This window comes from Panulirus ornatus, chromosome 8 (genome assembly GCF_036320965.1).
Source record: "Panulirus ornatus isolate Po-2019 chromosome 8, ASM3632096v1, whole genome shotgun sequence".
Taxonomy (NCBI): domain Eukaryota; kingdom Metazoa; phylum Arthropoda; class Malacostraca; order Decapoda; family Palinuridae; genus Panulirus; species Panulirus ornatus.
Genome location: NC_092231.1, coordinates 3,107,180 through 3,133,934, shown reverse-complemented (window position 1 = coordinate 3,133,934; position 26,755 = coordinate 3,107,180). Strand labels below are relative to the sequence as shown.

At 42.8% G+C, this 26,755-nt stretch overlaps 1 protein-coding gene across 1 annotated transcript in view; it reads left to right on the top strand.

The window, feature by feature from the left end:
- Window positions 1-26,755, top strand: part of LOC139749667 (uncharacterized) — a 99,030-nt gene that overhangs the window by 38,895 nt on the left and 33,380 nt on the right. Inside the window, exons 8-13 of the mRNA XM_071663831.1 lie at window positions 6,171-6,186; window positions 6,311-6,471; window positions 10,707-10,972; window positions 15,525-15,755; window positions 18,023-18,257; window positions 20,248-20,502. Coding sequence (XP_071519932.1) covers window positions 6,171-6,186; window positions 6,311-6,471; window positions 10,707-10,972; window positions 15,525-15,755; window positions 18,023-18,257; window positions 20,248-20,502 — 1,164 coding nt within the window. The remainder of the gene's footprint in view (window positions 1-6,170; window positions 6,187-6,310; window positions 6,472-10,706; window positions 10,973-15,524; window positions 15,756-18,022; window positions 18,258-20,247; window positions 20,503-26,755) is intronic.

Sequence of the window (26,755 nt, the reverse complement as noted above, 5' to 3'; positions counted from 1 at the left end):
ATGCATGGCTCATGGTGAAGTGCCTGAGGATTGGCAGAATGCTTGCTTAGTGCCATTGTACAAAGGCAAAGGGGATAAAGGTGAGTGTTCAAATTACATAGGTATACATGGGGTGTTCAGTGTTGTAAATGGAAATGGTGAAGAGCTTGTAGATTTATGTGCTAGAAAAGGACTGGTGATTGGGAATACCTGGTTTAAAAAGCGAGATATATATAAATATACGTATGTAAGTAGGAGAGATGGCCAGAGAGCGTTATTGGATTACGTGTTAATTGACAGGCGCCCGAAAGAGAGACTTTTGGATGTTAATGTGCTGAGAGGTGCAACTGGAGGGGTATCTGATCATTATCTTGTGGAGGAGAAGGTGAAGATTTGTATGGGTTTTCAGAAAAGAGGAGAGAATGTTGGGGTGAAGAGGGTGGTGAGAGTAAGTGAGCTTGGGAAGGAGACTTGTGTGAGGAAGTACCAGGAGAGACTGAGTACAGAATGGAAAAAGGTGAGAACAAAGGAGGTAAGGGGACTGGGGGAGGAATGGGATGTATTTAGGGAATCAGTGATGGCTTGCACAAAAGATGCTTGTGGCATGAGAAGCGTGGGAGGTGGGTTGATTAGAAAGGGTAGTGAGTGGTGGGATGAAGAAGTAAGGTTATTAGTGAAAGAGAAGAGAGAGGCATTTGGACGATTTTTGCAGGGAAAAAATGCAAATGAGTGGGAGATGTATAAAAGAAAGAAACAGGAGGTCAAGAGAAAGGTGCAAGAGGTGAAAAAGAGGGCAAATGAGAGTTGGGGTGAGAGAGTATCATTAAATTTTAGGGAGAATAAAAAGATGTTCTGGAAGGAGGTAAATAAAGTGCATAAGACAAGGGAGCAAATGGGAACTTCAGTGAAGGGGGCTAATGGGGAGGTGATAACAAGTAGTGGTGATGTGAGAAGATGGAGGGAGTATTTTGAAGGTTTGTTGAATGTGTTTGATGATAGAGTGGCAGATATAGGGTGCTTTGGTCGAGGTGGTGTGCAAAGTGAGAGGGTTACGGAAAATGATTTGGTAACAGGGAAGAGGTAGTGAAAGCTTTGCGGAAGATGAAAGCCGGCAAGGCAGCAGGTTTGGATGGTATTGCAGTGGAATTTATTAAAAAAGGGGGTGACTGTATTGTTGACTGGTTGGTAAGGTTATTTAATGTATGTATGATTCATGGTGTGGGTGGCAAGTTGTTAGAAGCAGTGAAAAGTTTTTATCGAGGATGTAAGGGATGTGTACGTGTAGGAAGAGAGGAAAGTGATTGGTTCTCAGTGAATGTAGGTTTGCGGCAGGGGTGTGTGATGTCTCCATGGTTGTTTAATTTGTTTATGGATGGGGTTGTTAGGGAGGTGAATGCAAGAGTTTTGGAAAGAGGGGCAAGAATGAAGTCTGTTGTGGATGAGAGAGCTTGGGAAGTAAGTCAGTTGTTGTTCGCTGATGATACAGCGCTGGTGGCTGATTCATGTGAGAAACTGCACAAGCTGGTGACTGAGTTTGGTAAAGTGTGTGAAAGAAGAAAGTTAAGAGTAAATGTGAATAAGAGCAAGGTTATTAGGTACAGTAGGGTTGAGGGTCAAGCCAATTGGGAGGTAAGTTTGAATGGAGAAAAACTGGAGGAAGTAAAGTGTTTTAGATATCTGGGAGTGGATCTGGCAGCGGATGGAACCATGGAAGCGGAAGTGAATCATAGGGTGGGGGAGGGGGCGAAAATCCTGGGAACGTTGAAGAATGTGTGGAAGTCGAGAACATTATCTTGGAAAGCAAAAATGGGTATGTTTGAAGGAATAGTGGTTCCAACAATGTTGTGTGGTTGCGAGGCGTGGGCTATGGATAGAGTTGTGCGGAGGAGGGTGGATGTTCTGGAAATGAGATGTTTGAGGACAATGTGTGGTGTGAGGTGGTTTGATCGAGTAAGTAACGTAAGGGTAAGAGAGATGTGTGGAAATAAAGAGAGCGTGGTTGAGAGAGGAGAAGAGGGTGTTTTGAAATGGTTTGGGCACATGGAGAGAATGAGTGAGGAAAGACGCCCCACACGCCCCAATTCAATCCACCGACAGCACGTCAACCCCGGCACACCACACCGATCCAACCCCCCCCCACACACACACACACACACAACACACAACCCCCCCCCCCCCCCCCCCCACACACACACACACACACACACACACACACACACACACACACACACACACACACACCCACCCGCCCCGCCCGCACGCCCAAGCCCCGACCACACAAAATCCCCCCACCCCATCCTTCCACCCCCAACCTGGTCCCCCCCCCACCCCCATTTCCGACACACACATCCTCCTGGTCAATCCCTCCTCACTCACTCTCTCCATGCGCCCAGACCACCTCAAAACACCCCCCTCTGCTGTCTCAACCACGCTCCCCCCATTTCCACACATCTCCCCCACCCCCACGCCACCCACTCGATCAAACCACCCCACACCACACACCGTCCTCAAACATCTCACCTCCAGCACATCCATCCCCCCGCGCACAACCCCATCCACAGCCCACGCCCCGCAACCACACAACATTGCTGGAACCACTATTCCTTCAAACACACCCACCTCCGCCCCCCGAGATAATGTTCTCGACCTCCACACACCCCCCCAAGGCCCCCAGGATCTTCGCCCCCTCCCCCACCCCACGATCCACCCCCGCCTCCACGGCTCCACCCGCCGCTAGATCCACTCCCAGACATCTAAAACACTTCACCCCCTCCAGCCCCTCTCCACTCAAACCCACCTCCCAACCGACCCGACCCTCAACCCCACTGCACCCAACAACCTTGCTCCCACTCACACCTGCTCCCAACTCTCCTCCTTCACACACCCCACCAAACTCAGTCCCCAGCCCCTGCAGCCTCTCACACGAACCAACCACCAGCGCTGCATCATCAGCGAACAACAACCGACTCACCCCCCAAGCTCCCCCATCCCCAACAGACCCCATACCCCCCCCCTCCAAAACTCCCGCATTCACCTCCCCAACAACCCCATCCACAAACAAACCAAACAACCATGGAGACACCACACATCCCCGCCGCAAACCCACATCCACCGAGAACCAATCACCCCCCCCCCCCCCCCCCACACACACGCACACACGCCCCACATCCTCGACAAAAACCCCCCACTGCCCCCAACAACTCGCCTCCCACACCACACATTTCCAATATATACAAATATAAAAGTAAATAAGTTTGTTGAGTATTCCTGGGAAATTATATGGGAGGGTATTGATTGAGAGGGTGAAGGCATGTACAGAGCATCAGATTGGGGAAGAGCAGTGTGGTTTCAGAATTGGTAGGGGATGTGTGGATCAGGTGTTTACTTTGAAGAATGTATGTGAGAAATACTTAGAAAAGCAAATGGATTTGTATGTAGCATTTATGGATCTGGAGAAGGCATATGATAGAATTGATAGAGATGCTTTTGGAAGGTATTAAGAGTATATGGCGTGGGAGGCAAGTTGCTAGAAACAGTGAAAAGTTTTTAACGAGGATGTAAGGCATGTGTACGAGCAGGAAGAGAGGAAAGTGATTGGTTCTCAGTGAATGTCAGTTTGCGGCAGGGGTGCGTGATGTCTCCATGGTTGTTTAATTTGTTTATGGATGGGGTTGTTAGGGAGGTGAATGCAAGAGTTTTGGAGAGAGGGGCAAGTATGCAAACTGTTGTGGATGAGGGCTTGGGAAGTGAGTCAGTTGTTGTTCACTGGTGGCTGATTCGGGTGAGAAACTGCAAAAGCTGGTGGTGGCTGATTCGGGTGAGAGACTGCAAAAGCTGGTGGTGGCTGATTCGGGTGAGAAACTGCAAAAGCTGTGGTGGCTGATTCGGGTGAGAAACTGCAAAAGCTGTGGTGGCTGATTCGGGTGAGAAACTGCAAAAGCTGTGGTGGCTGATTCGGGTGAGAAACTGCAAAAGCTGTGGTGGCTGATTCGGGTGAGAGACTGCAAAAGCTGTGGTGGCTGATTCGGGTGAGAAACTGCAAAAGCTGTGGTGGCTGATTCGGGTGAGAAACTGCAAAAGCTGTGGTGGCTGATTCGGGTGAGAAACTGCAAAAGCTGTGGTGGCTGATTCGGGTGAGAGACTGCAAAAGCTGTGGTGGCTGATTCGGGTGAGAGACTGCAAAAGCTGTGGTGGCTGATTCGGGTGAGAGACTGCAAAAGCTGTGGTGGCTGATTCGGGTGAGAAACTGCAAAAGCTGTGGTGGCTGATTCGGGTGAGAGACTGCAAAAGCTGGTGACTGATTTTGGTAAGGTGTGTGAAAGAAGAAAGCTGAGAGTAAATGTGAATAAGAGCAAGGTTAATAGGTACAGTAGGGTTGAGGGTCAAGTCAGTTGGGAGGTAAGTTTGAATGGAGAAAAACTGGAGGAAGTAAAGTGTTTTAGATATCTGGGAGTGGATCTGGCAGCGGATGGGACCATGGAAGCGGAAGTGAATCATAGGGTGGGGGTGGGGGCAAAAATTCTGGGAGCCTTGAAGAATGTGTGGAAGTCGAGAACATTATCTTGGAAAGCAAAAATGGGTATGTTTGAAGGAATAGTGGTTCCAACAATGTTGTATGGTTGCAAGGGTTGGGCAATGGATAGAGTTGTGCGGAGGAGGGTGGATGTGCTGGAAATGAGATGTTTGAGGACAATGTGTGGTGTGAGGTGGTTTGATCGAGTAAGTAATGAAAGGGTAAGAGAGATGTGTGGAAATAAAAAGAGCGTGGTTGAGAGAGGAGAAGAGGGTGTTTTGAAATGGTTTGGGCACATGGAGAGAATGAGTGAGGAAAGACGCCCCACACGCCCCAATTCAATCCACCGACAGCACGTCAACCCCGGCACACCACACCGATCCAACCCCCCCCCCACACACACACACACACACAACACACACACACACAACACACACACACACACCACACACACACACACAACACACAACCCCCCCCCCCCCCACCCCCATTTCCACACATCTCTCTTACCCTTATGTTACTTACTCGATCAAACCACCTCACACCACACATTGTCCTCAAACATCTCATTTCCAGCACATCCACCCTCCTGCGCACAACTCTATCCATAGCCCACGCCTCGCAACCATACAACATTGTTGGAACCACTATTCCTTCAAACATACCCATTTTTGCTTTCCAAGATAATGTTCTCGACTTCCACACATTCTTCAAGGCTCCCAGGATTTTCGCCCCCTCCCCCACCCTATGATCCACTTCCGCTTCCATGGTTCCATCCGCTGCCAGATCCACTCCCAGATATCTAAAACACTTTACTTCCTCCAGTTTTTCTCCATTCAAACTTACCTCCCAATTGACTTGACCCTCAACCCTACTGTACCTAATAACCTTGCTCTTATTCACATTTACTCTTAACTTTCTTCTTTCACACACTTTACCAAACTCAGTCACCAGCTTGTGCAGTTTCTCACATGAATCAGCCACCAGCGCTGTATCATCAGCGAACAACAACTGACTCACTTCCCAAGCTCTCTCATCCACAACAGACTTCATACTTGCCCCTCTTTCCAAAACTCTTGCATGCACCTCCCTAACAACCCCATCCATAAACAAATTAAACAACCATGGAGACATCACACACCCCTGCCGCAAACCTACATTCTCTGAGAACCAATCACTTTCCTCTCTTCCTACACACACACATGCCTTACATCCTCGATAAAAACTTTTCACTGCTTCTAACAACTTGCCTCCCACACCATACATGGGATTGAGTGAATTGAGACGATGTGTTATATGGAGTTGACATGCTGTCAGTGAACTGAACCAGGGTATGTGAAGCATCTGGGGTAGACCATGCAAGGGTCTGTGGGTCTTCATTGTAGATAGGGAACTGTGATTTCAGTGCATTACACATAACAGCTAGAATGGATGTGAGTGGATGAGGCCTTTCTTCATCTGTTCCTGGTGCTATCTTTTTAATGTGGGAAATGCTGATCAAGTATGAAGAAAATCTCAAAAGTACAACAGTCAGCAGTTTCTTTTCAACTAGGAAATCTACGAATTATTGGCAACTGTGTATAGGGGTTAGTTTTTTGCATCTAGCAACTACCACGGTACGCCTACAGACAGAAGATAGGACCCCCTTTTGATAATGTAAACATGAATATCTTGACAGCTGCAAGGGAAGGGAAGTAAGATGTTCAAAATAAGATCTTGATATTCTTTCATCTTTGTTGTATAAAAATAAGTCTACCATTATTTTCCTCCTCATTGAGTCTTGGATAAATAAATTTTGTTAAGAATAATGAAAACCAGTGATAAACCAATTCATGAGGATCATTTGCTCTGCAGACCTGGCTTAAATGTGGAAGTTGTAGACAAGAATCGCATTGCACAGATGAGAGTAGCCACAGTAACAGAGGTAGTGGGAAAGAGATTACATCTCAAATATCATGGAGCTCCACCAGATGATAATGGTAAGTTACTCATGTGAATTTTTTCACACAGATTTTTCAAAGCCAACACTGGGCCCATACACCTTTGTGACTTGAAGCCACATTGATCCTTCTGTCAGATGATCTTTGCATGCTTCCACCTTCTCAGTCATTACTCTCTCACACAGCACTTCTAACATATGTCACGGGTCTGTCATGCACTTGATAGAGATGCCTTGTAGGGAATGCTACTAAATGCTGTAATCAGTTTTTACCTGAATTGATAGGCATGTATGAAAGTTTGGAGAGAGGAGGGTTAATGTATCTTGATGAAGGTGTGTGATGACACCATGGCTGTACAATCTGGTGATGGACAGGAGGACAAAGGAGGTAAGTAAAAAGGGTCTTGGAGTGATGGAAAGGGTCTGAGGTATACTATGGCTGCAGACTTAGGGTGGTAAATCAGTTGCTATTTGCAGATAACATGTATGAAGTGGCAAACCTTCATGAGGAACTCAAGAAGCTTGGGACAGAGTTATGGAGGGTGAGTGGAAAGAGAAAATTAAGAGTTAATGTGAAGAAAAGTAAGGTAAGGAGAGTATGAGTAGATGGAATGAAGAAAGAAATGAAGGGATGTATGAGAGATGTGGTATGGCAGGGAATGCAAAGGGATTGAATTGTGGAGTGGCAGAGTGGGTGAAACTTAATATATTGAGGTGGTTTGGGCATATGGAAAGAATGTAAGACTGAAAGTTTACATGGAGAGTGTATGCTATTACAAATAACGGGGTTGGTGTGAGGGTAAGACCGCCTGTGACATGAGCAAGTAGAGTGGAAACCTACTGGAGGGAGAGAAATCTTGGAAGAATGTATGGATTGGTGTATGCGAGGGAGGCATGTAAGGACAGGGATAAGTGTAGACTTTTGCTGTGGCCACCCCTTGATGGTAGTTCTCTGGAGGAATGGGCATCAGAAATATGGATTGATACACAAATTGTTAATGGGAAGAAAAGTAAGTAATGAAGAGAAATAAGGTAATGAGGCACACAAGGACATTGAGACAGGGTGCTTTGACTGTAAATTTAAATTGGTAGTCCTTTGAGGAAGTACAGTGTTGTATATACCTGAGAGTGGATTTGACAGCACATGAAACCATGAAGGTTGAAATGAGCTATAGGATGGAAGAAGGTGCTGAGGTTTTGGATGCATTAAGCAGCATGTGGAAGGAAAGATCAGTAGCTGTAAAGGCAGAGATAGGTATGTCTGAAGTTAAACTTGTCCTGACATTGTTTTGTGGATAAGGGTTTTGCCTTTAATGCAAAGGGAAGGAAGAGAATGGATGAGTTAAAAGGCTTAATTATGATGACATATAGTGTGTGTTGCATTGATTATGTTAGGAATGGCAAGGCAAGAGAGAGAGAGCTTTGATGGTAGATGCAGTTTGTTTGAGATTACCCACCAGGGTGTGTTGAAATGTTTGGGAATGCTGGAAGCAAGAGCAAAGAAGGACTGACTTAGATGACATTTGGTAGGCATCAGAATTCATTCAGAAGAGTGAGAAGTGTAAACTGAACAGGTTGAATTGGATCAGTGTTGTATATAAGGAGAGTGGGATGATGTCCTGTCAGTGGGCTGAACCAGGGTAAATGAACTTGCAAGATTGAAGCATAGCTGGAAACAGTGGGCTCTGGTGAATTATACATAACTTTTAGAGGTTGCATGTGTGAAGATGAGACCATTTTTTCCTGATGATGCCTGGCCTATGGTGTGTGCAGGTTAGACCATTTTGATTGGAAAAACAATTAGCTATCAAGAAATTTTTGGTACACTAATTTGTGACTTTTATTTATAGAAAACATATGATATAAATGATAAATCTTATTGGTTTGTTGTTAGACATTATTGATTTGTTTTATGCAACTACATAAACAAGATCAGGTATTGTTTTAAGTTTAATCAGTTTTCTGGTATTTCAGCTACTTAAAAACAAAACTACATTGGGTGGAATAACAGAAAGTGGGGAATATCGGTAGTTTTTGGTAGGGAATGCACCAGTTAACAAACGATAAGGGTAAACAAATAAGATTTGGAATATATTTCTAAAGGAGTAAAAGGGAAAATATTGGAATGCTTATACAATATTGTGAGTCAGAATAGGAGAACTAGAAGTTAGAATGATAAGGTGCATGGCTATATGGGCTCAGTTGTTTTAGGATGGTGGGTTGTCACGGAATGATACAGGAATTTTGAGAGTTTGTTGAGCTTTTGGACAATTTAAATCCTGCATAAGTTATGTATTACCAGTGTAGACCTTGTCTTGGAAGTACAGGTGTCTTGGTTATTATTATTATTTTCCCTTTGTATATTAGTTTTTCCTTTTCCCACTTTATCTTTAATATTTACGAATAAGATTTTTTTTTCCTATACTTGTTCACCATTTCTTGCATAGAGAGGTAGTGCCAGGAGCAGATGAAGAATGGCTCCCTTTGCTTACATCCTTTCTTTAGCTCTCAGGTATAATGTGCCAAAACCAGAGCCATCCATCCGCAGCATAATCCCACAGACATTATTGTGGTTTATCCTGACCAGTTCATGAACCTCTGTCACCCCATTAACAGTATTTTGCCCTCTGTATATAGCATATCTCTAATTAGCTCTATCCCATGCTTTCTTCAAAACCTCCTGCAAGCTCCGTCCCTGATCACTCAAAGTGTTTTTCACTCCATCTTTCCACCTTCTATTTGGTTCCTCCTTTTCCTTGTTCCTTCCTCTTAGGACATATGTACCTGTCTGCTTCTCCTCACTCATCCTTTCCAAGTGTTCAAACTATTTCAGTGTACCTTCACCTTTCTCATACTTACTCTTCTTATTATCACACTTCTCTCTTACCCTAACATTTCTTATTCAGTCAGCCCTCCTCACACCATATTTCGCCCTCAAATATTTCCTACATATTGAACCTCCTTTACTTTTTTGTTTAGAGAACATTCCTCACATCCATACAACACTGTCAGGACTACTACACCGTCAAGTATACTTATCTTTGTCCCTGTAGAATGTAACCTTTCTTTCTACATACTTCTCAATGCACTCAGGACCTTAGCTCCTTCATACCACCCAATGGCTTGCTTCAGCACCCTTGGTTCCATCTACTGTTTTGACAACTTCCTGGATTCTAAGATGCTCTTTTTCCTCCAGATTCTTCTCATTCAAATTCACACACCAACCAAGGTGTTTCTCTGTACAAATTTAAACTTAAATGACCTTACTTTTGTTCACACTAATTCACAACTCTCACACTTCCCCAAACTCAGAAACCTGCTTCAGCAGTTTTTCACTTGAATATGCTACCAGAGCCAAGGCATCAGCAAACAAAAACTGACTTTTATCCCATCCCCAACATACTGCAGATCTGCCTTGCTATCCAAGACCATAGGACTAATTCACCTCCCTTACCATCCCATTCATAAACATAAACAGCTTTGATGACACCACACACGCACTGCTGCAGAGCCATGTTCATCTTATGCCACTCACCCTTTCTTCCAACTTTCACGCACCTTCCAGTAGCTGTCTTCCCACATCATTTATTCATAATGCCTTCCCCTTAAACGTATCTGTCAGTATTATCATACAATTTCTTGAGATCCATAGATGCCACATACAAATCCCTCACCAAAGTATTTCTCATGCTGATTCTTTAAGGGAAACAAATGTTCCACACACTCACCATCACTCCTAAAGCCATATTGTGTCTCCTTAGTTTGATGCTCAGCATATGCCACCACCCTCTTGATTACCACTTTTTCATACATCCTACCAGGTACATTGAACAAACTTTTACCTGTAATTTGAACATTCAGTTTTGTCCCCCCATGCATTTACAAAATGGCTCTGTATATATCTTGACAATCATAATACACTAATGAACAGCACTGCCACCCCCTTCCTTTAGATATTATATTGTTATCCCATCCACTCTACCACTTGCCACACTTGATCATACACAAGGCAGTCACAACTCTTCTCCTTTCACCAAACTGCTTCCAGTAACTGTCTCTTAGCATACTTCCATGGCTCAAACTTTCTACATCTACTACCATATCACCTAACATATTCAAGTCTCTAAATACTCACTCCATCTCTGCTTCATCCCTTCTTTACCTGTTACTACTACTCCATTGGTCCCTTCACAGGTATGTTCACATGTTCTCTTGTTCTCACACTATTTACTTCCTTGCAGACTTTTTTTTTGTTTTGTATGGTTGTTTTTGTAGGGTTTTGGTGCCATGAAGATGCTCCAATAATTCACCCTGTGGGATGGTCACGTGAGGTGGGACATGAGATTGTCGCAAGCCAGTCCTACCATGAGAAATGCATTCGTGGGACCTATGATCCAAATGATGCACCTCCTGAGTTATTTATGATGGCTTCTATTCCTCCATATTTCCGCAATTCCAAGATGGCCTTTCATGAAGGAATGAAACTTGAAGCTATAGACCCTCTCAACTTGTCTGCCATTTGTGTGGCTACAGTCATGAAGGTAAGAGGCATTCACTTCAAGTACAACTATCATTGTTCCTAATATTTTAAAGTGTTCTTTGAATGTGAACTGATGGTAATTACGAGGAAGTGTGAATGGAACTGTTTATCAGGAAGACTGCACTTATAATTTTCAGGTTATTTTGAACATACTTGATACTGAAGAAGCTTTGCATTTCTTTAATTCCTTGCTCTAGAGTTGAACATAGAAATTATAGTTGGATCTTTTTCAACCATCTCTTGGATCATGCTCCTGTACTACCTGACTTACATTTGTCCTTCGACTCTTCGTATGAACTGTAGATCCTGACCAAATTTTTATATCTATTTTTTTTTTAGCAACAGAGTTGTGCATCTCCCTCTTTTTTTTTAAGCTGAAGAAGTATATCTCATATTTTGTTACTGTACATCTTTACCAGTACTGGAGAAGGTTTTAAAGCTATTGATTTAGAGAAAGTTTTAACTTGTTGGGTTGTGCTGGAGTTAGAAGAACAAGCACCAGTTTTGAAAATTGCACAAATGAAAATGCAAAGTATCATTTAAAAAGTATTATAATCGTGTAAAAAAATACACCTCTCCCCCACTGCACAAGAGCCCAGTGAGCTAGGTTCACTCTCTGACATAATGGTTTTTATTTTTTAATGCCAGTCTCTGAAAGTACTGGTTGGCTTTCATTCTTACAGAACAGATCCTCTTTTGAGTATGTTTAGTTTGCAAATCTCACATAGGAAGATAAGCACTGATTTTGTCATACTTATCAAATTTAATAAAGTCATGCATGAATATGTACATGTGTATATATGTCTGTGTATGTATGTGTATCTATACGTTGAAATGTATATGTATGTATATGTGTGTATGTATGTGTATCTATACGTTGAAATGTATATGTATGTATATGTGCGCTACCTTACTAACGTGGGAGACAGCGACAAAGTATGATAAAAATGAATATAAATAAATAAATGTGCATGTGTGGGCGTTTATGTATATACATGTGTGTGTGGGTGGGTTGGGCCATTCCTCGTCTGTTTCCTTGTGCTACCTAGCTAACACGGGCGATGGCGATTAAGTATAAGTGGTAGAGGATGTGTGGATCAGGTGTTTGCTTTGAAGAATGTATGTGAGAAATACTTAGAAAAACAGATGGATTTGTATGTAGCATTTATGGATCAGGGGAAGGCATATGATAGTTGTTATAGATGCTTTGTGGAAGGATTTAAGAGTATATGGTGTGGAAGGTAAGTTTCTAGATGCAGTGAAAAGTTTTTACCAAGGATGAAAGGCATTTGTATGAGTAGAGAGAGGAAAATGATGGGTTCCCAGTGAATGTTGGTTTGCGGCAGGGGGGGGCGTGATGTCTCCATGGTTGTTTAATTTGTTTATGGATAGGATGGTTAGGGAGGTTAATGCTTGAGTTTTGGGAGAGGGGCAAGTATGCAGTCTGTTGTGGATGAGAGGGCTTGGGAAGTGAGTCGGTTGTTGTTTGCTGATGATACAGCGCTGTTGGCTGATTTGGGTGAGAAACTTGCAAAAGCTGGTGACTGAGTTTGGTAGTGTGTGAAAGAAGAAAGTTAAAAGTAAATGTGAATAAGAGCAAGTTTATTAGGTTCACTAGGGTTGAGGGACAAGTTAACTGGGAGGTAAGTTTGAATGGAGAAAAAGTGGAGAAAGTGAAGTGTTTTAGATATCTGGGAGTGGATGTATCAGCGGTTGGAACCATGGAAGCGGAAGCAAGTCACACAGTGGGGGAGGGGGTGAAGGCTTTGGCAGTGTTGAAGAATGTGTGGAAGGCGTGAACGTTATCTTGGAGAGCAAAAATGGGTATGTTTGAAGGAATAGTGGTTCCAACAATGTTATTTGGTTGTGAGGCATGGGCCATAGATAGGTTGTGTGAAAGAGGGTGGATGTGTTAGAGACTGAATGTGAACAAATGTGGCCTTTTTTGTCTGTTCTTGTCACTACCTTGCTATGGGGTGTGTGTGTGTGTGTGTGTATTCAGTGTGTGTATGGTTCATGGTGAAGTGCTTGAGGATTGGTGGAATGCATGCATAGTGCCATTGTAGAAAGGCAAAGGGGATAAAGGTGAGTGTTCAAATTACAGAGTTATAAGTTTGTTGAGTATTCCTGGGAAATTATTTTTTTTTTTTTTGTCGCTGTTTCCCGCGTTTGCGAGGTAGCGCAAGGAAACAGACGAAAGAAATGGCCCAACCCCCCCCCCATACACATGTATATACATACGTCCACACCTACACAGCTTTCCATGGTTTACCGCAGACGCTTCACATGCCTTGATTCAATCCACTGACAGCACGTCAACCCCGGTATACCACATCGCTCCAATTCACTCTATTCCTTGCCCTCCTTTCACCCTCCTGCATGTTCAGGCCCCGATCACACAAAATCTTTTTCACTCGATCTTTCCACCTCCAATTTGGTCTCCCTCTTCTCCTCATTCCCTCCACCTCCGACACATATATCCTCTTGGTCAATCTTTCCTCACTCATTCTCTCCATGTGCCCAAACCACTTCAAAACACCCTCTTCTCCTCTCTCAACCATGCTCTTTTTATTTCCACACATCTCTCTTACCCTTACGTTACTCACTCGATCAAACCACCTCACACCACACATTGTCCTCAAACATCTCATTTCCAGCACATCCATCCTCCTGCGCACAACTCTATCCATAGCCCACGCCTCGCAACCATACAACATTGTTGGAACCACTATTCCTTCAAACATACCCATTTTTGCTTTCCGAGATAATGTTCTCGACTTCCACACATTCTTCAAGGCCCCCAGAATTTTTGCCCCCTCCCCCACCCTATGATCCACTTCCGCTTCCATGGTTCCATCCGCTGCCAGATCCACTCCCAGATATCTAAAACACTTCACTTCCTCCAGTTTTTCTCCGTTCAAACTCACCTCCCAATTGGCTTGACCCTCAACCCTACTGTACCTAATAACCTTGCTCTTATTCACATTTACTCTTAACTTTCTTCTTCCACACAGTTTACCAAACTCAGTCACCAGCTTCTGCAGTTTCTCACATGAATCAGCCACCAGCGCTGTATCATCAGCGAACAACAACTGACTCACCTCCCATGTTCTCTCATCCCCAACAGACTTCATACTTGCCCCTCTTTCCAAAACTCTTGCATTTACCTCCCTAACAACCCCATCCATAAACAAATTAAACAACCATGGAGACATCACACACCCCTGCCGCAAACCTACATTCACTGAGAACCAATCACTTTCCTCTCTTCCTACACGTACACATGCCTTACATCCTCGATAAAAACTTTTCACTGCTTCTAACAACTTTCCTCCCACACCATATATTCTTAATACCTTCCACAGAGCATCTCTATCAACTCTATCATATGCCTTCTCCAGATCCATAAATGCTACATGGTTGTTTAATTTGTTTATGGATGGGGTTGTTAGGGAGGTGAATGCAAGAGTTTTGGAGAGAGTTGCAAGTATGCAGTCTGTTGTGGATGAGAGGGCTTAGGAAGTGAGTCAATTGTTGTTCGCTGATGATACAGCGCTGGTGGCTGATTCGGGTGAGAAACTGCAGAAGCTGGTGACTGAGTTTGGTAAAGTGTGTGAAAGAAGAAAGCTGAGAGTAAATGTGAATAAGAGCAAGGTTATTAGGTACAGTAGGGTTGAGGGACAAGTCAATAGGGAGGTAAGTCTGACTGGAGGAAAAGTGGAGGAAGTGAGGTGTTTTAGATATGTGTAAGTGGATTTGGCAGCAGATGGAACCATGGAAGCAGAAGTGAGTCACAGTGTGGGGGAGGGGACAAAGGTTCAGGGAGCGTTGAAGAATGTGTGGAAGGCAAGGACATTATCTCGGAGAGCAAAAATGGGTTGTTGATAATTAGAAAAAAATATTTAGCACTAATGAGATGGCCTTGATTATCTCCTCAGTCGCCCGTTGCGTCATAGCTAACATAAGGAAAAGATTAGCACATCATCCATTGATGCCCACCTACTAACTATCAAAGACACCCACTTACACATTAGTATACTCCACTGTATTTTCTTGTATTTGTTATTGTCCCAGGGGCCCCTATTCTAGGAGCTCCTGCTTCTCAAGGCTACACTACTTTCACTAGCAGGGAAATGATGGACTCCTTTGGAGTGAGAAGTTCTTTGATCAGTCTCTGCTTTCACAACCAGTACATTTTTCTGCAGGCATAGCTCAACTGTTCTTTAGTTCCATACTTGCTGTCTGTAAAGGGAGCTTTAATGACCACTAATTATATGTGTAAGAATGTCTGACTGTAAATGTGAAGCCAAGTAGAACCCTGTCCAGTCATATCTTTATATGTTATTGATAGTCAATTGTGTATGTGTAACTAGTAAGTATTATGGAGTTCTTTTGTGTACTTTTCCACTTTGAAAGTGCTGTGTTTGATGCAGATGAAATGAGAAGGGTGTTATGATATCCATTTGAGGGATATATTTAACTTTATATGGGTGTTATGATGTCCATACAAGGAACATATCTGTATTTCATATTACTTTGTAATTTATTTTTAGGTCTTACACAACAACTACCTCATGATTCGAATAGACAGCTATGAGTCAGATGATACCTGTTCTGACTGGTTTTGCTACCATGCTACATCTCCTTGCGTCTTTCCGGCTGGATTCTGTGAAATGAACAGCATCCCTCTTACACCTCCAAGAGGCTACGAGGGACAGTTCTCATGGTTTACTTACCTCAAGAAGACTCAGGCGACTGCAGCACCACCAGCACTTTTCAGTAGAGTAAGTAAAACTGCCATGGTAATTTGTAAAATTGATTTCCTATTTTACTTATCTAAATTCATCACATCTCTGATTTTTTTTATTATTTATTGATTGCATGCTGTAATAGAATGTAAAGAAAAAAGTTAGTTGATAAAAAGTATCCTCAGGTAATAGCTTTTGGTCAGAGTGGCATATAGGAAGATTATGGAAGAGGAAGTAAAAAAGATGATTGAGAATCTGAATGGGAGACAAATGAGATTAAAGGATAAGTTAAGGAACTTTGTTTATCTACTGTGATTATGTTTAAAGGACTGCGACATCAAAAGTGGGTTGTAAGATTTAGTTTCTAAATTAACATTATTATTATTTTATTTGCTCATTGTTCCTCTTGATGTTATTTACTAATAAAACTTTTACCTACACTGCAAGGGTCTTGGAGAGAAGGTAGATTTACAGTCTGTTAGAGGTAGGGGGCATTGGAGGTGTGTTAGATGAAATTTGCTTGTGACACAGCTTTGATGTCATTTTTAAGTGAGAAACTGCAGAAGCTGTTTAAGTTTGGGAGGATGTGTGAAAAGAGCAAGGTAAGAGTTACTATAAGTAAGAGTAAGGTTTTGAAATTTAGCAGGGAAAAGACATGATAGCAGAAATATGAGACTGAGTAGAGAAAACCTGAAGGAAGTGGAGTGTTTTAGGTACTTGGGAATAGACATGTCGGCAGATGGAATCATAAAGTTCAAGTGAGCCAGAGGATGGATGAGAGTACAAATGTCATAGGTGCACTGAGAAGTGTGTGGTAACAGAAGTCATTGTCTGTAAGGGCAAAGATGGTTCTGTTGATGGTATAGTCATTACAATGTTTAGTATGGGTGCAAGAATTAGGGCCTAGATAAAAGTTTATGGAATAGGGTGTATATATTAGAAATATAATGCTTGAGGGTAAAGAGTGTTGTAAGGAGGTTTGGTTGAGTAACATATGATAAGGTAAGAGAGGGGTGTGAAAGGAAGAAGAGTCTATCTATCTGTCTCTATCTGTGACACCTATTTTCAGTTGGAACTCTCTTAAGGTGATGGCCACGGCAATAGAGTCTCCATAACTAGTGAACTCCAGTGCCGCTTCTTAACCTTAGTGCCTCACCCTTAACAAGACACTGGCAGAGTGTAACTCTAGCACAGTGTTTGCAGAGGCTCCTACCTAATGTTCCTTCCAACTGCTTCTACCTAATGCTCCCTCTTACCTCCTACGTCTTCCTAATGTTTCTACCTAATGCTCCATCCTTCCTACTACTTCTTTCTAATGTTTCTAGCTAATTCTCCTACCTAAATGTTTCTGCCTACTACTGCTGTCTGTTGCTCCTACCATTTTGCCAGAAGGCAGGGCTAACACATAATGATCATTGCAGGAAAGTTTAAAGTTATGAAGAATGAGCTGTGTAAGTTAATTGTGGTCAGGTGTTATGTATGACAAAGAGAAACTGTATGTTTGTGGACAGAATGCCAGTACTTCTTGTGTGAGTGAGGCAGAAAGAAGGGACAGCTGCTGGAGCCAGAGGAGTGCAACTTGACAACTACTGAAGTGTTGGCTTGCTATGCAGATGTCACTATCCCTTCTGATACTCAGGCAGGTCATACTGGTAATACATGTATGATAAAACTGAAGAGGATGAGTTGAAATAGTTTCAGCTAATGGAAAGAATGTGAGAGGAGAGGCTGACTGAAAGTATATACACGTCATAAGTGAAGGAGAAGGGAGATACAAAACTGGAGGTGAGGCAGGGATGAAGTGAAAGATATTTAAGGTAACTTGGGTCTGATGTATGCATGGGATTGAGAAAACTGGAGTATTGGTGTGTATGTACAGGGTGCAGCATTCTATTGTTGGGCTGAACCAGGGTATATGAAGTGGTTACAGGAAATTTTGAGGGAAGAATTGTTGAGGGTGATGTAAGGATATTTGAGGACCTGAATAACAAATTGATAACAAAATTCCACAGTGGAAGACACTCTAGCTCCATCAACAATGAGATGGAATGAGAAAGAGTTTTTAGAAAAATTGAGATATCTAGAAATAGTCTTTAACAGAATACTAAACAGGTCTTGGCCCGTACATTGCTTGTGGTCATAATGAAATTTCATTGGACAAGGGCAAACATCATACCTCTGCACAGGTTACTCTTGAAAGTATCATGCACATGATGTAACCCAAAATCATACTTTATTTATTATATCATGTATTACCTTGAACTTTATGATATGATGATAGCATTATCTCTTTATTTATGCAGGAGGTAGCTAGTCATGGCTTTGAGGAAGGTATGGCTTTGGAGTCAGCAGATTTAATGGATCCAAGATTAGTTTGTGTGGCAACAGTGAAGGAGGTTAAAGGAAGATTGCTCAAGGTTCATTTTGATGGATGGGAAAGTGACTTTGACCAGTGGATAGATTATCAGTCTCCTGATATTTATCCTGTAGGCTGGTGTGATATGTCTGGATATAGACTGGAAGGACCAAAGTCTCAAGGTAAGAAAAGGAAGTAATAATGTTTTGTTTTTAAACATGTAAGATTGATTTATTATGTAAACCCTGGTTTCTTTTAACCCTTGAATGATGGTCCAAATTAGGTGATGTGCTGAAACTACACTGCTCCTCCCCAATCTGATGCTCTGTACATGCCTTCACCCTCTGAGTCAGTACCCTCTCATACAATTTTCTAGGTATACTCAGCAAACATATGGCTCTGTAGTTTACACACTCACCTTTATCCCCTTTTCCTTTGTACAGTGGCACTATTCATGCATTCTGCCAATCCTTGGGCACTTCACCTTTATCCATACATATATCGAATATTCTTCCAACCAGTCACCCCTTTTTTAATGATTTCAACTGCAGTACCATCCAAACCCACCACTTTGCCCACTTTCATGTTCTGCAAGGCTTTTACCACTTCTTATCGCCTCACAAAACCACTCTTCATGACTCTCACTTCGCATACCCCCTGACCAGAACATCCTTCGTCTGCCTCTTTATCATCAAACACATTCAGCAATCCTTCAAAATACTCACTCCATCTCCTCACTCCATCACTACCTGTTATCACACACACACACACACACACACACACACACACACACACACACACACACACACACACTTCACCTATGTTCCATTTTGTTCTGTTGTCTTTCCCACATTATTTACCTCCTTTCAAAACATGTTTTTATTCTCCTTAAAGTTTAATGATACTCACTCCAACTCCCATTTGCCCCTTTTTTTTCAACTCCTGCACCCTCCTGTTGACCTCCTGCTGCTTTCTCTTATACATCTCCTTGTAAGTACTGTCCAAATGCTTCTCTTTTCTCTTTCTCTAACGACTTTACTTCTCCATCCTACCACTCACTGCCCTTTGTAATCTGCCCACCTCCCACCTTTCTCAAGTATGCATATATATATGTGTGCATGTGAGCGATTGGGGTCTTTCTTTGTAGATTTCCTGGTGCTACCTTGCTAACATGGGAAACAGCAATCATGTATAAGTATCAGGTATGTATGGAATGTTGTATGCGAGGGAGACACATAAGGACAGAGGATAAGCGGAGACTTTTGTTGTGGCCACCCCCTTGATGAGAGTTTCCAAAGGGAACGGGTGTCACAGATATAGGAAGATAGATTGATTTTGCTGTAGCATTGCAATTAGTGGTGATGTGCAGTCTCTATGTACTATCTTCTTTTTTTTTTTTTTACGGGTGGTGCATCTCCATTTATCCCTTTTTTTCTCCATGTGTTTTCTAGGCCATGCTCATTCCAGTATTTCTTTCTTAGGTATTGGTTTTTATCATAAGGTCCCCATCTTTGTACAGTTTCCATTGCATCTTTTGTCATGTCTTTTTTTATCATTGTACATCTTAATTCCTGCTTTGCTTATCTAATGATTTGAAAAACAAGCATTATTTGTACACTTGCTGAGTATGCATGAGATTTATTTTTCAGATATGTCACTTAACTGAGACTCCACTGGCTTTTAGTTTTTGGTGTGGTCACTACACACTTAAGATAGCATTAGTTCTTTTTGTTATTTTTTTTTGTTTCATAATTTGGTTTAGGTTTTCTTCAGAGCAGTTAAAAGCATTTGCTGATGATGGAGGTGGCAGAGAGAGAGAAGGGGCAATGATGAGAGCATTTGATAACTTTATCGTATGGATATTGATTATCTGGTGAAAGCTAATTAAGGGTTGTTTGGAGTATTACTGTCTGTCCCTTGCACTTTCATTTACATTCATGTACACACACACACATACTTAGAATTTTTCACCTTCCCCATAAAGATGGTAGATTAAGTTACGTAGAGGAGGAAACTTACTCTCCTGTGATAGCATATTATTTTATGCCTTTACAGTTGTTTATATGAGTATTGAAACTGCCTGAACAGATACAAAATTAAGTGAAGGATTTATAACTAAGTACCATTTCTAATTATGTTTATTACATATGTAAGTACAACTTGTAATTACAGTTATTACAACTTTAGCACCAAAGAGGAAGGTTAAAGGGGGGGCCAAAGTTGGAAAAACTGGACGAAGAGGTAGACCCCTAGGCAGCAAGAAGTTTGGAAAAGTTACTGGAGTAATGCAAAGTGGTCCAGCTGCAGCAACAGCTGGATCTCAGAGGAGAAGAGGTCGTCCTCCAAAAGAAAAGGGTCAGTCTGTTGTAACAGGCTTTACAGAATCTCCACTGGTGCAGGACAAGTCCATTGAGAATGAAAACTCAGGTAAGGATTATGGAATTATGTTACTTAATTTTTTTCTTTTATGAAATGTGGTTCCAACAATGTTGTATGGTTGCGAGGCGTGGGCTATGGATAGAGTTGTGCGCAGGAGGATGGATGTGCTGGAAATGAGATGTTTGAGGACAATGTGTGGTGTGAGGTGGTTTGATCGAGTGAGTAACGTAAGGGTAAGAGAGATGTGTGGAAATAAAAAGAGCGTGGTTGAGAGAGCAGAAGAGGGTGTTTTGAAGTGGTTTGGGCACATGGAGAGGATGAGTGAGGAAAGATTGACCAAGAGGATATATGTGTCGGAGGTGGAGGGAACAAGGAGAAGAGGGAGACCAAATTGGAGGTGGAAAGATGGAGTGAAAAAGATTTTGTGTGATCGGGGCCTGAACATGCAGGAGGGTGAAAGGAGGGCAAGGAATAGAGTGAATTGGAGCGATGTGGTATACCGGGGTTGACGTGCTGTCAGTGGATTGAAGCAGGGCATGTGAAGCGTCTGGGGTAAACCATGGAAAGCTGTGTAGGTATGTATATTTGCGTGTGTGGACGTATGTATATACATGTGTATGGGGGGGGGGGTTGGGCCATTTCTTTCGTCTGTTTCCTTGCGCTACCTCGCAAACGCGGGAGACAGCGACAAAGTATAATAAAAAATAAATAATAATATATTTTGTACTGTTCTGGGAGAGAGTTTTACATTTGTGCGGCCCCATCTTGTGAACCTCTCAGCTGTAATGCAGCATCTCAAATTTATGTATGCTCTTTTCATTAACCATGTCTAAGTGATTTTTTTTATTTCATTCATTCACTTTTATGCTATTGAATACTGTCACATCTTTCTTAATAAGTATTATTATTGTTTGATGATAGAGTGGCAGATATATGGTGTTTTGGTTGAGGTGGTGTGCAAAGTGAGAGGGCCAGGGAGAATGGTTTGGTAAACAGAGAAGAGGTAGTGAAAGCTTTACAGGAGATGAAAGCCAGCAAGGCTGCGGGTTTGGACGGTATTGCGGTGGAATTTATTAAAAAGGGGGGTGACTGTGTTGTTGATTGGTTGGTAAGGATATTCATTTTATGTATGGTTCATGGTGAAGTGCCAGAGGATTGGTGGAATGCATGCATAGTACCATTGCACAAAGGCATAGGGGATAAAAGTGATTGTTCAAAATACAGAGGTATAAGTTAGTTGAGTTGTTTAATTTGTTTATGGATGGGGTTGTTAGGGAGGTGAATGCAAGAGTTTTGGAAAGAGGGGCAAGTATGAAGTCTGTTGGGGATGAGAGAGCTTGGGAAGTGAGTCAGTTGTTGTTCGCTGATGATACAGCGCTGGTGGCTGATTCATGTGAGAAACTGCAGAAGCTGGTGACTGAGTTTGGTAAAGTGTGTGAAAGAAGAAAGTTAAGAGTAAATGTGAATAAGAGCAAGGTTATTAGGTACAGTAGGGTTGAGGGTCAATTCAATTGGGAGGTGAGTTTGAATGGAGAAAAACTGGAGGAAGTGAAGTGTTTTAGATATCTGGGAGTGGATCTGGCAGCGGATGGAACCATGGAAGCGGAAGTGGATCATAGGGTGGGGGAGGGGGCGAAAATTCTGGGAGCCTTGAAGAATGTGTGGAAGTTGAGAACATTATCTCGGAAAGCAAAAATGGGTATGTTTGAAGGAATAGTGGTTCCAACAATGTTGTATGGTTGCGAGGTGTGGACTATGGATAGAGTTGTGCGCAGGAGGATGGATGTGCTGGAAATGAGATGTTTGAGGACAATGTGTGGTGTGAGGTGGTTTGATCGAGTAAGTAACGTAAGGGTAAGAGAGATGTGTGGAAATAAAAAGAGCATGGTTGAGAGAGCAGAAGAGGGTGTTTTGAAATGGTTTGGTCACATGGAGAGAATGAGTGAGGAAAGATTGACCAAGAGGATATATGTGTCGGAGGTGGAGGGAACGAGGAGAAGAGGGAGACCAAATTGGAGGTGGAAAGATGGAGTGAAAAAGATTTTGTGTGATCGGGGCCTGAACATGCCGGAGGGTGAAAGGAGGGCAAAGAATAGAGTGAATTGGAGCGATGTGGTATACCGGGGTTGACGTGCTGTCAGTGGATTGAATCAAGGCATGTGTATGGGGGTGGGTTGGGCCATTTCTTTCGTCTGTTTCCTTGCGCTACCTCGCAAACGCGGGAGACAGCGACATAGCAAAAAAAAAAAAAAAGTTAGTTGAGTATTCCTGGGAAATTATATGGAAGGATATTGATTGAGAGGGTAAAGGCATGTACAGAGCATCAGATTAGAGAAGAGCAGTGTGGTTCCAGAAGTGGTAGAGGATGTGTGGATCAGGTGTTTGCTTTGAAGAATGTGTGTGAAAAATACTTAAAAAAACATATGGATTTGTATGTATTATTTATGGATCTGGAGAAGGCATATGATAGGGTTGATAGAGATGCTTCGTGGAAGGTATTAAGAGTATATGGTGTGGGAGGTAAGATGCTAGAGGCAGTGAAAAGCTTTTACCAAGGATGTAAGGCGTGTGTACAAGTAGGAAGAGAGGAAAGTGACTGGTTCCCAGTGAATGTCAGTTTGTGGCAGGAGTGCGTGATGTCTCCATGGTTGTTTAATTTGCTTATGGATGGGGTTGTTAGGGAGGTGAATGCAAGAGTTTTGGAGAGATGGGCAAGTATGCAGTCTGTTATGGATGAGAGGGCTTAGGAAGTGAGTCAGTTGTTGTTTTCTGATGATACAGAGCTGGTGGCTGATTTGGGTAAGAAACTGCAGAAGTTGGAGACTGAGTTTGGTAATGTGTGTGAAAGAAGAAAGTTAAGAGTGAATGTGAATAAGAGCAAGGCTATTAGGTTCAGTAGGGTTGAGGGACAAGTAAATTGGGAGGTAATTTTGAATGGAAAAAATCTGGAGGAAGTGAAGTGTTTTAGATATCTGGGAGTGGATTTAGGAATGGATGGAACCAAAGAAACGGAAGGGAGTCACAGGTTGGGGAGGGGGCGAAGATTCTGGGAGCGTTGAAGAATGTGAGGAAGGCGAGAACTTTATCTTGGAGAGCAAAAATGGGTGTGTTTGAAGGAATAGTGGTTGCAACAATGTTATATGATTGTGAGGCATGGGCTGTAGATAGGGTTATGAGGAGGAGGGTGGATGTGTTGGAAATGAGATGTTTGAGGACAAATATGGTGTGAAGTGGTTTGATCGAGTAAGTAATGAAAGGGTAAGAGAGATGTGTCGTTATAAAAAGAGTGTGGTTGAGAGAACAAAAGAGGGCGTATTGAAATGGTTTGGTCACATGGAGTGAATGAGTGAGGAAAGATTGACAAAGAGGAGATATGTGTCAGAGATGGAGGGAACGAGAAGTGGGAGACCAAATTGGTGGTGGAAGGATGGAGCAAAAAAGATTTTGAGCGATCAGGGCCTGAACATACAGAAGAGTGAAAGGCATGAAAGGAATAGAGTGAATTGGAACGATATGGTATACTGGGTGGACATGCTGTCAAGGGATTGAACCAGAGCATGTGGGGCGTCTGGGGTAAACCACAGAATTTTGTAGGGCCTGGATGTGGAAAGGGAGCTGTGGTTTCGGTGCATTATACATGACAGCTAGAGACTGAGTGTGAACGAATGTGGCCTTTGTTGTCTTTTACTAGCGCTACTTTATGCATGTGTGGGGGAGGGGATGCCATTTCATGTGTGGTGGGGTGGCGGTGGGAATGGATGAAGGTAGCAAGTATGAATATGTACATGGGTATATATGTATATGTCTGTGTATATATATGTACATATACGTTGAAATGTATAGGTATGTGTATGTGCATGTGTGGGCATTTATGTATGTACATGTGTATGTGGGTGGGTTGGACTATTCTTTCATCTGTTCCCTTGCGCTACCTTGCTAACGCAGGAGACAGCTGCTAAGAATAATAAAAAAAGAGTTATCACTGGTGACTGAGTTTGGTAAAGTGTGTGGAAGAAGAAAGTTAAGAGTAAATGTGAATAAGAGCAAGGTTATTAGGTACAGTAGGGTTGAGGGTCAAGTCAATTGGGAGGTGTGTTTGAATGGAGAAAAACTGGAGGAAGTGAAGTGTTTTAGATATCTGGGAGTGGATCTGGCAGCGGATGGAACCATGGAAGCGGAAGTGGATCATAGGGTGGGGGAGGGGGCGAAAATTCTGGGGGCCTTGAAGAATGTGTGGAAGTCGAGAACATTATCTCGGAAAGCAAAAATGGGTATGTTTGAAGGAATAGTGGTTCCAACAATGTTGTATGGTTGCGAGGCGTGGGCTATGGATAGAGTTGTGCGCAGGAGGATGGATGTGCTGGAAATGAGATGTTTGAGGACAATGTGTGGTGTGAGGTGGTTTGATCGAGTGAGTAACGTAAGGGTAAGAGGGATGTGTGGAAATAAAAAGAGCGTGGTTGAGAGAGCAGAAGAGGGTGTTTTGAAGTGGTTTGGGCACATGGAGAGAATGAGTGAGGAAAGATTGACCAAGAGGATATATGTGTCGGAGGTGGAGGGAACGAGGAGAAGAGGGAGACCAAACTGGAGGTGGAAAGATGGAGTGAAAAAGATTTTGTGTGATCGGGGCCTGAACATGCAGGAGGGTGAAAGGAGGGCAAGGAATAGAGTGAATTGGAGCGATGTGGTATACCGGGGTTGACGTGCTGTCAGTGGATTGAATCAAGGCATGTGAAGCGTCCGGGGTAAACCATGGAAAGCTGTGTAGGTATGTATATTTGCGTGTGTGGACATATGTATATACATGTGTATGGGGGGGTTGGGCCATTTCTTTCGTCTGTTTCCTTGCGCTACCTCGCAAACGCGGGAGACAGCGACAAAGTATTAAAAAAAAAAAAAAAAAAAAAAAAATTATTATTATTATTGGGAGACCAAATTGGAGGTGGAAAGATGAAGTGAAAAAGATTTTGAGTGATCAGGGCCTAAACATGCAGGAGGGTGAAAGGCGTGCAAGGAATAGAGTGAATTGGAATGATGTGGTATACCAGAGTTGACGTGCTGTCGATGGATTGAACCAGGGCATGTGAAGCGTCTGGGGTAAACCATGGAAAGTTCTGTGGCACCTGGATGTGAAAAGGGAGCTGTGGTTTCCATGCATTATTACATGACAGCTAGAGACTGAGTGTGAGTGAATGTGGCCTATGTTGTCTTTTCCTAGTGCTACCTCGGACACATGAGGGGGAGGGGGTTTTTATTTCATGTGTGGCGGGGTGGTGATGGGAATGAATAAAGGCAGACAGTATGAATTATGTACATGTGTATATATGTATATGTCTGTGTGTGTGTATATATGTATACATTGAGATGTATAGGTAAGTATATTTGCATGTGTGGACGTGTATGTAGGTGGGTTGGGTCATTCTTTCGTCTGTTTCCTTGCGCTACCTCGCTAATGCAGGAGACAGCTCCCTTTCCACATTCAGGCCCCACAGAACTTTCCATGGTTATTATTATTATTATTATTATTATTATTATTATTACTATTAATTGTATTTTAACTTTATAAAAGGGGAAACACAACTTTCCATGGTTTACCCAAAGTTGTGTGGGGCCTAGATGTGGAAAGGGAGCTGTGGTTTCGGGCATTATTGCGTGGCAGCTAGAGACTGAGTGTGAACGAATGGGGCCTTTGTTGTCTTTTCCTAGTGCTACCTGGCACACATGAGGGGGGAGGGGGAAGGTATTCCATGTGTGGCGAGGTGGCGATGTGAGTGAATGGGGGCAGACAGTGTGAATTGTGTGCATGGGTATATATGTATGTGTCTGTGTATGTATATATATGTGTACATTGAGATGTATAGGTATGTATATTTGCATGTGTGGATGTGTGTGTGTATACATTGTGTATGGGGGTGGGTTGGGCCATTTCTTTCGTCTGTTTCCTTGCGCTACCTCGCAAACGCGGGGGACAGCGACAAAGCAAAATAAATAAATAAATAAAAGTGGAAACAAGAAGGAGTCACGCAGGGAGTGCTCATCCTCCTCGAAGGCTCAGATTGGGTTGTCTCAATGTGTGTGGATGTAACCAAGATGAGAAAAAAGGAGAGATAGGTAGTATGTTGGAGGAAAGGAACCTGGATGTTCTGGCTCTGAGTGAAACAAAGCTCAAGGGTAAAGGGGAAGAGTGGTTTGGGAATGTCTTGGGAGTAAAGTCAGGGGTTGGTGAGAGGACAAGAGCAAGGAGAGGAGTAGCACTACTCCTGAAACAGGAGTGGTGGGAGTATGTGATAGAGTGTAAGAA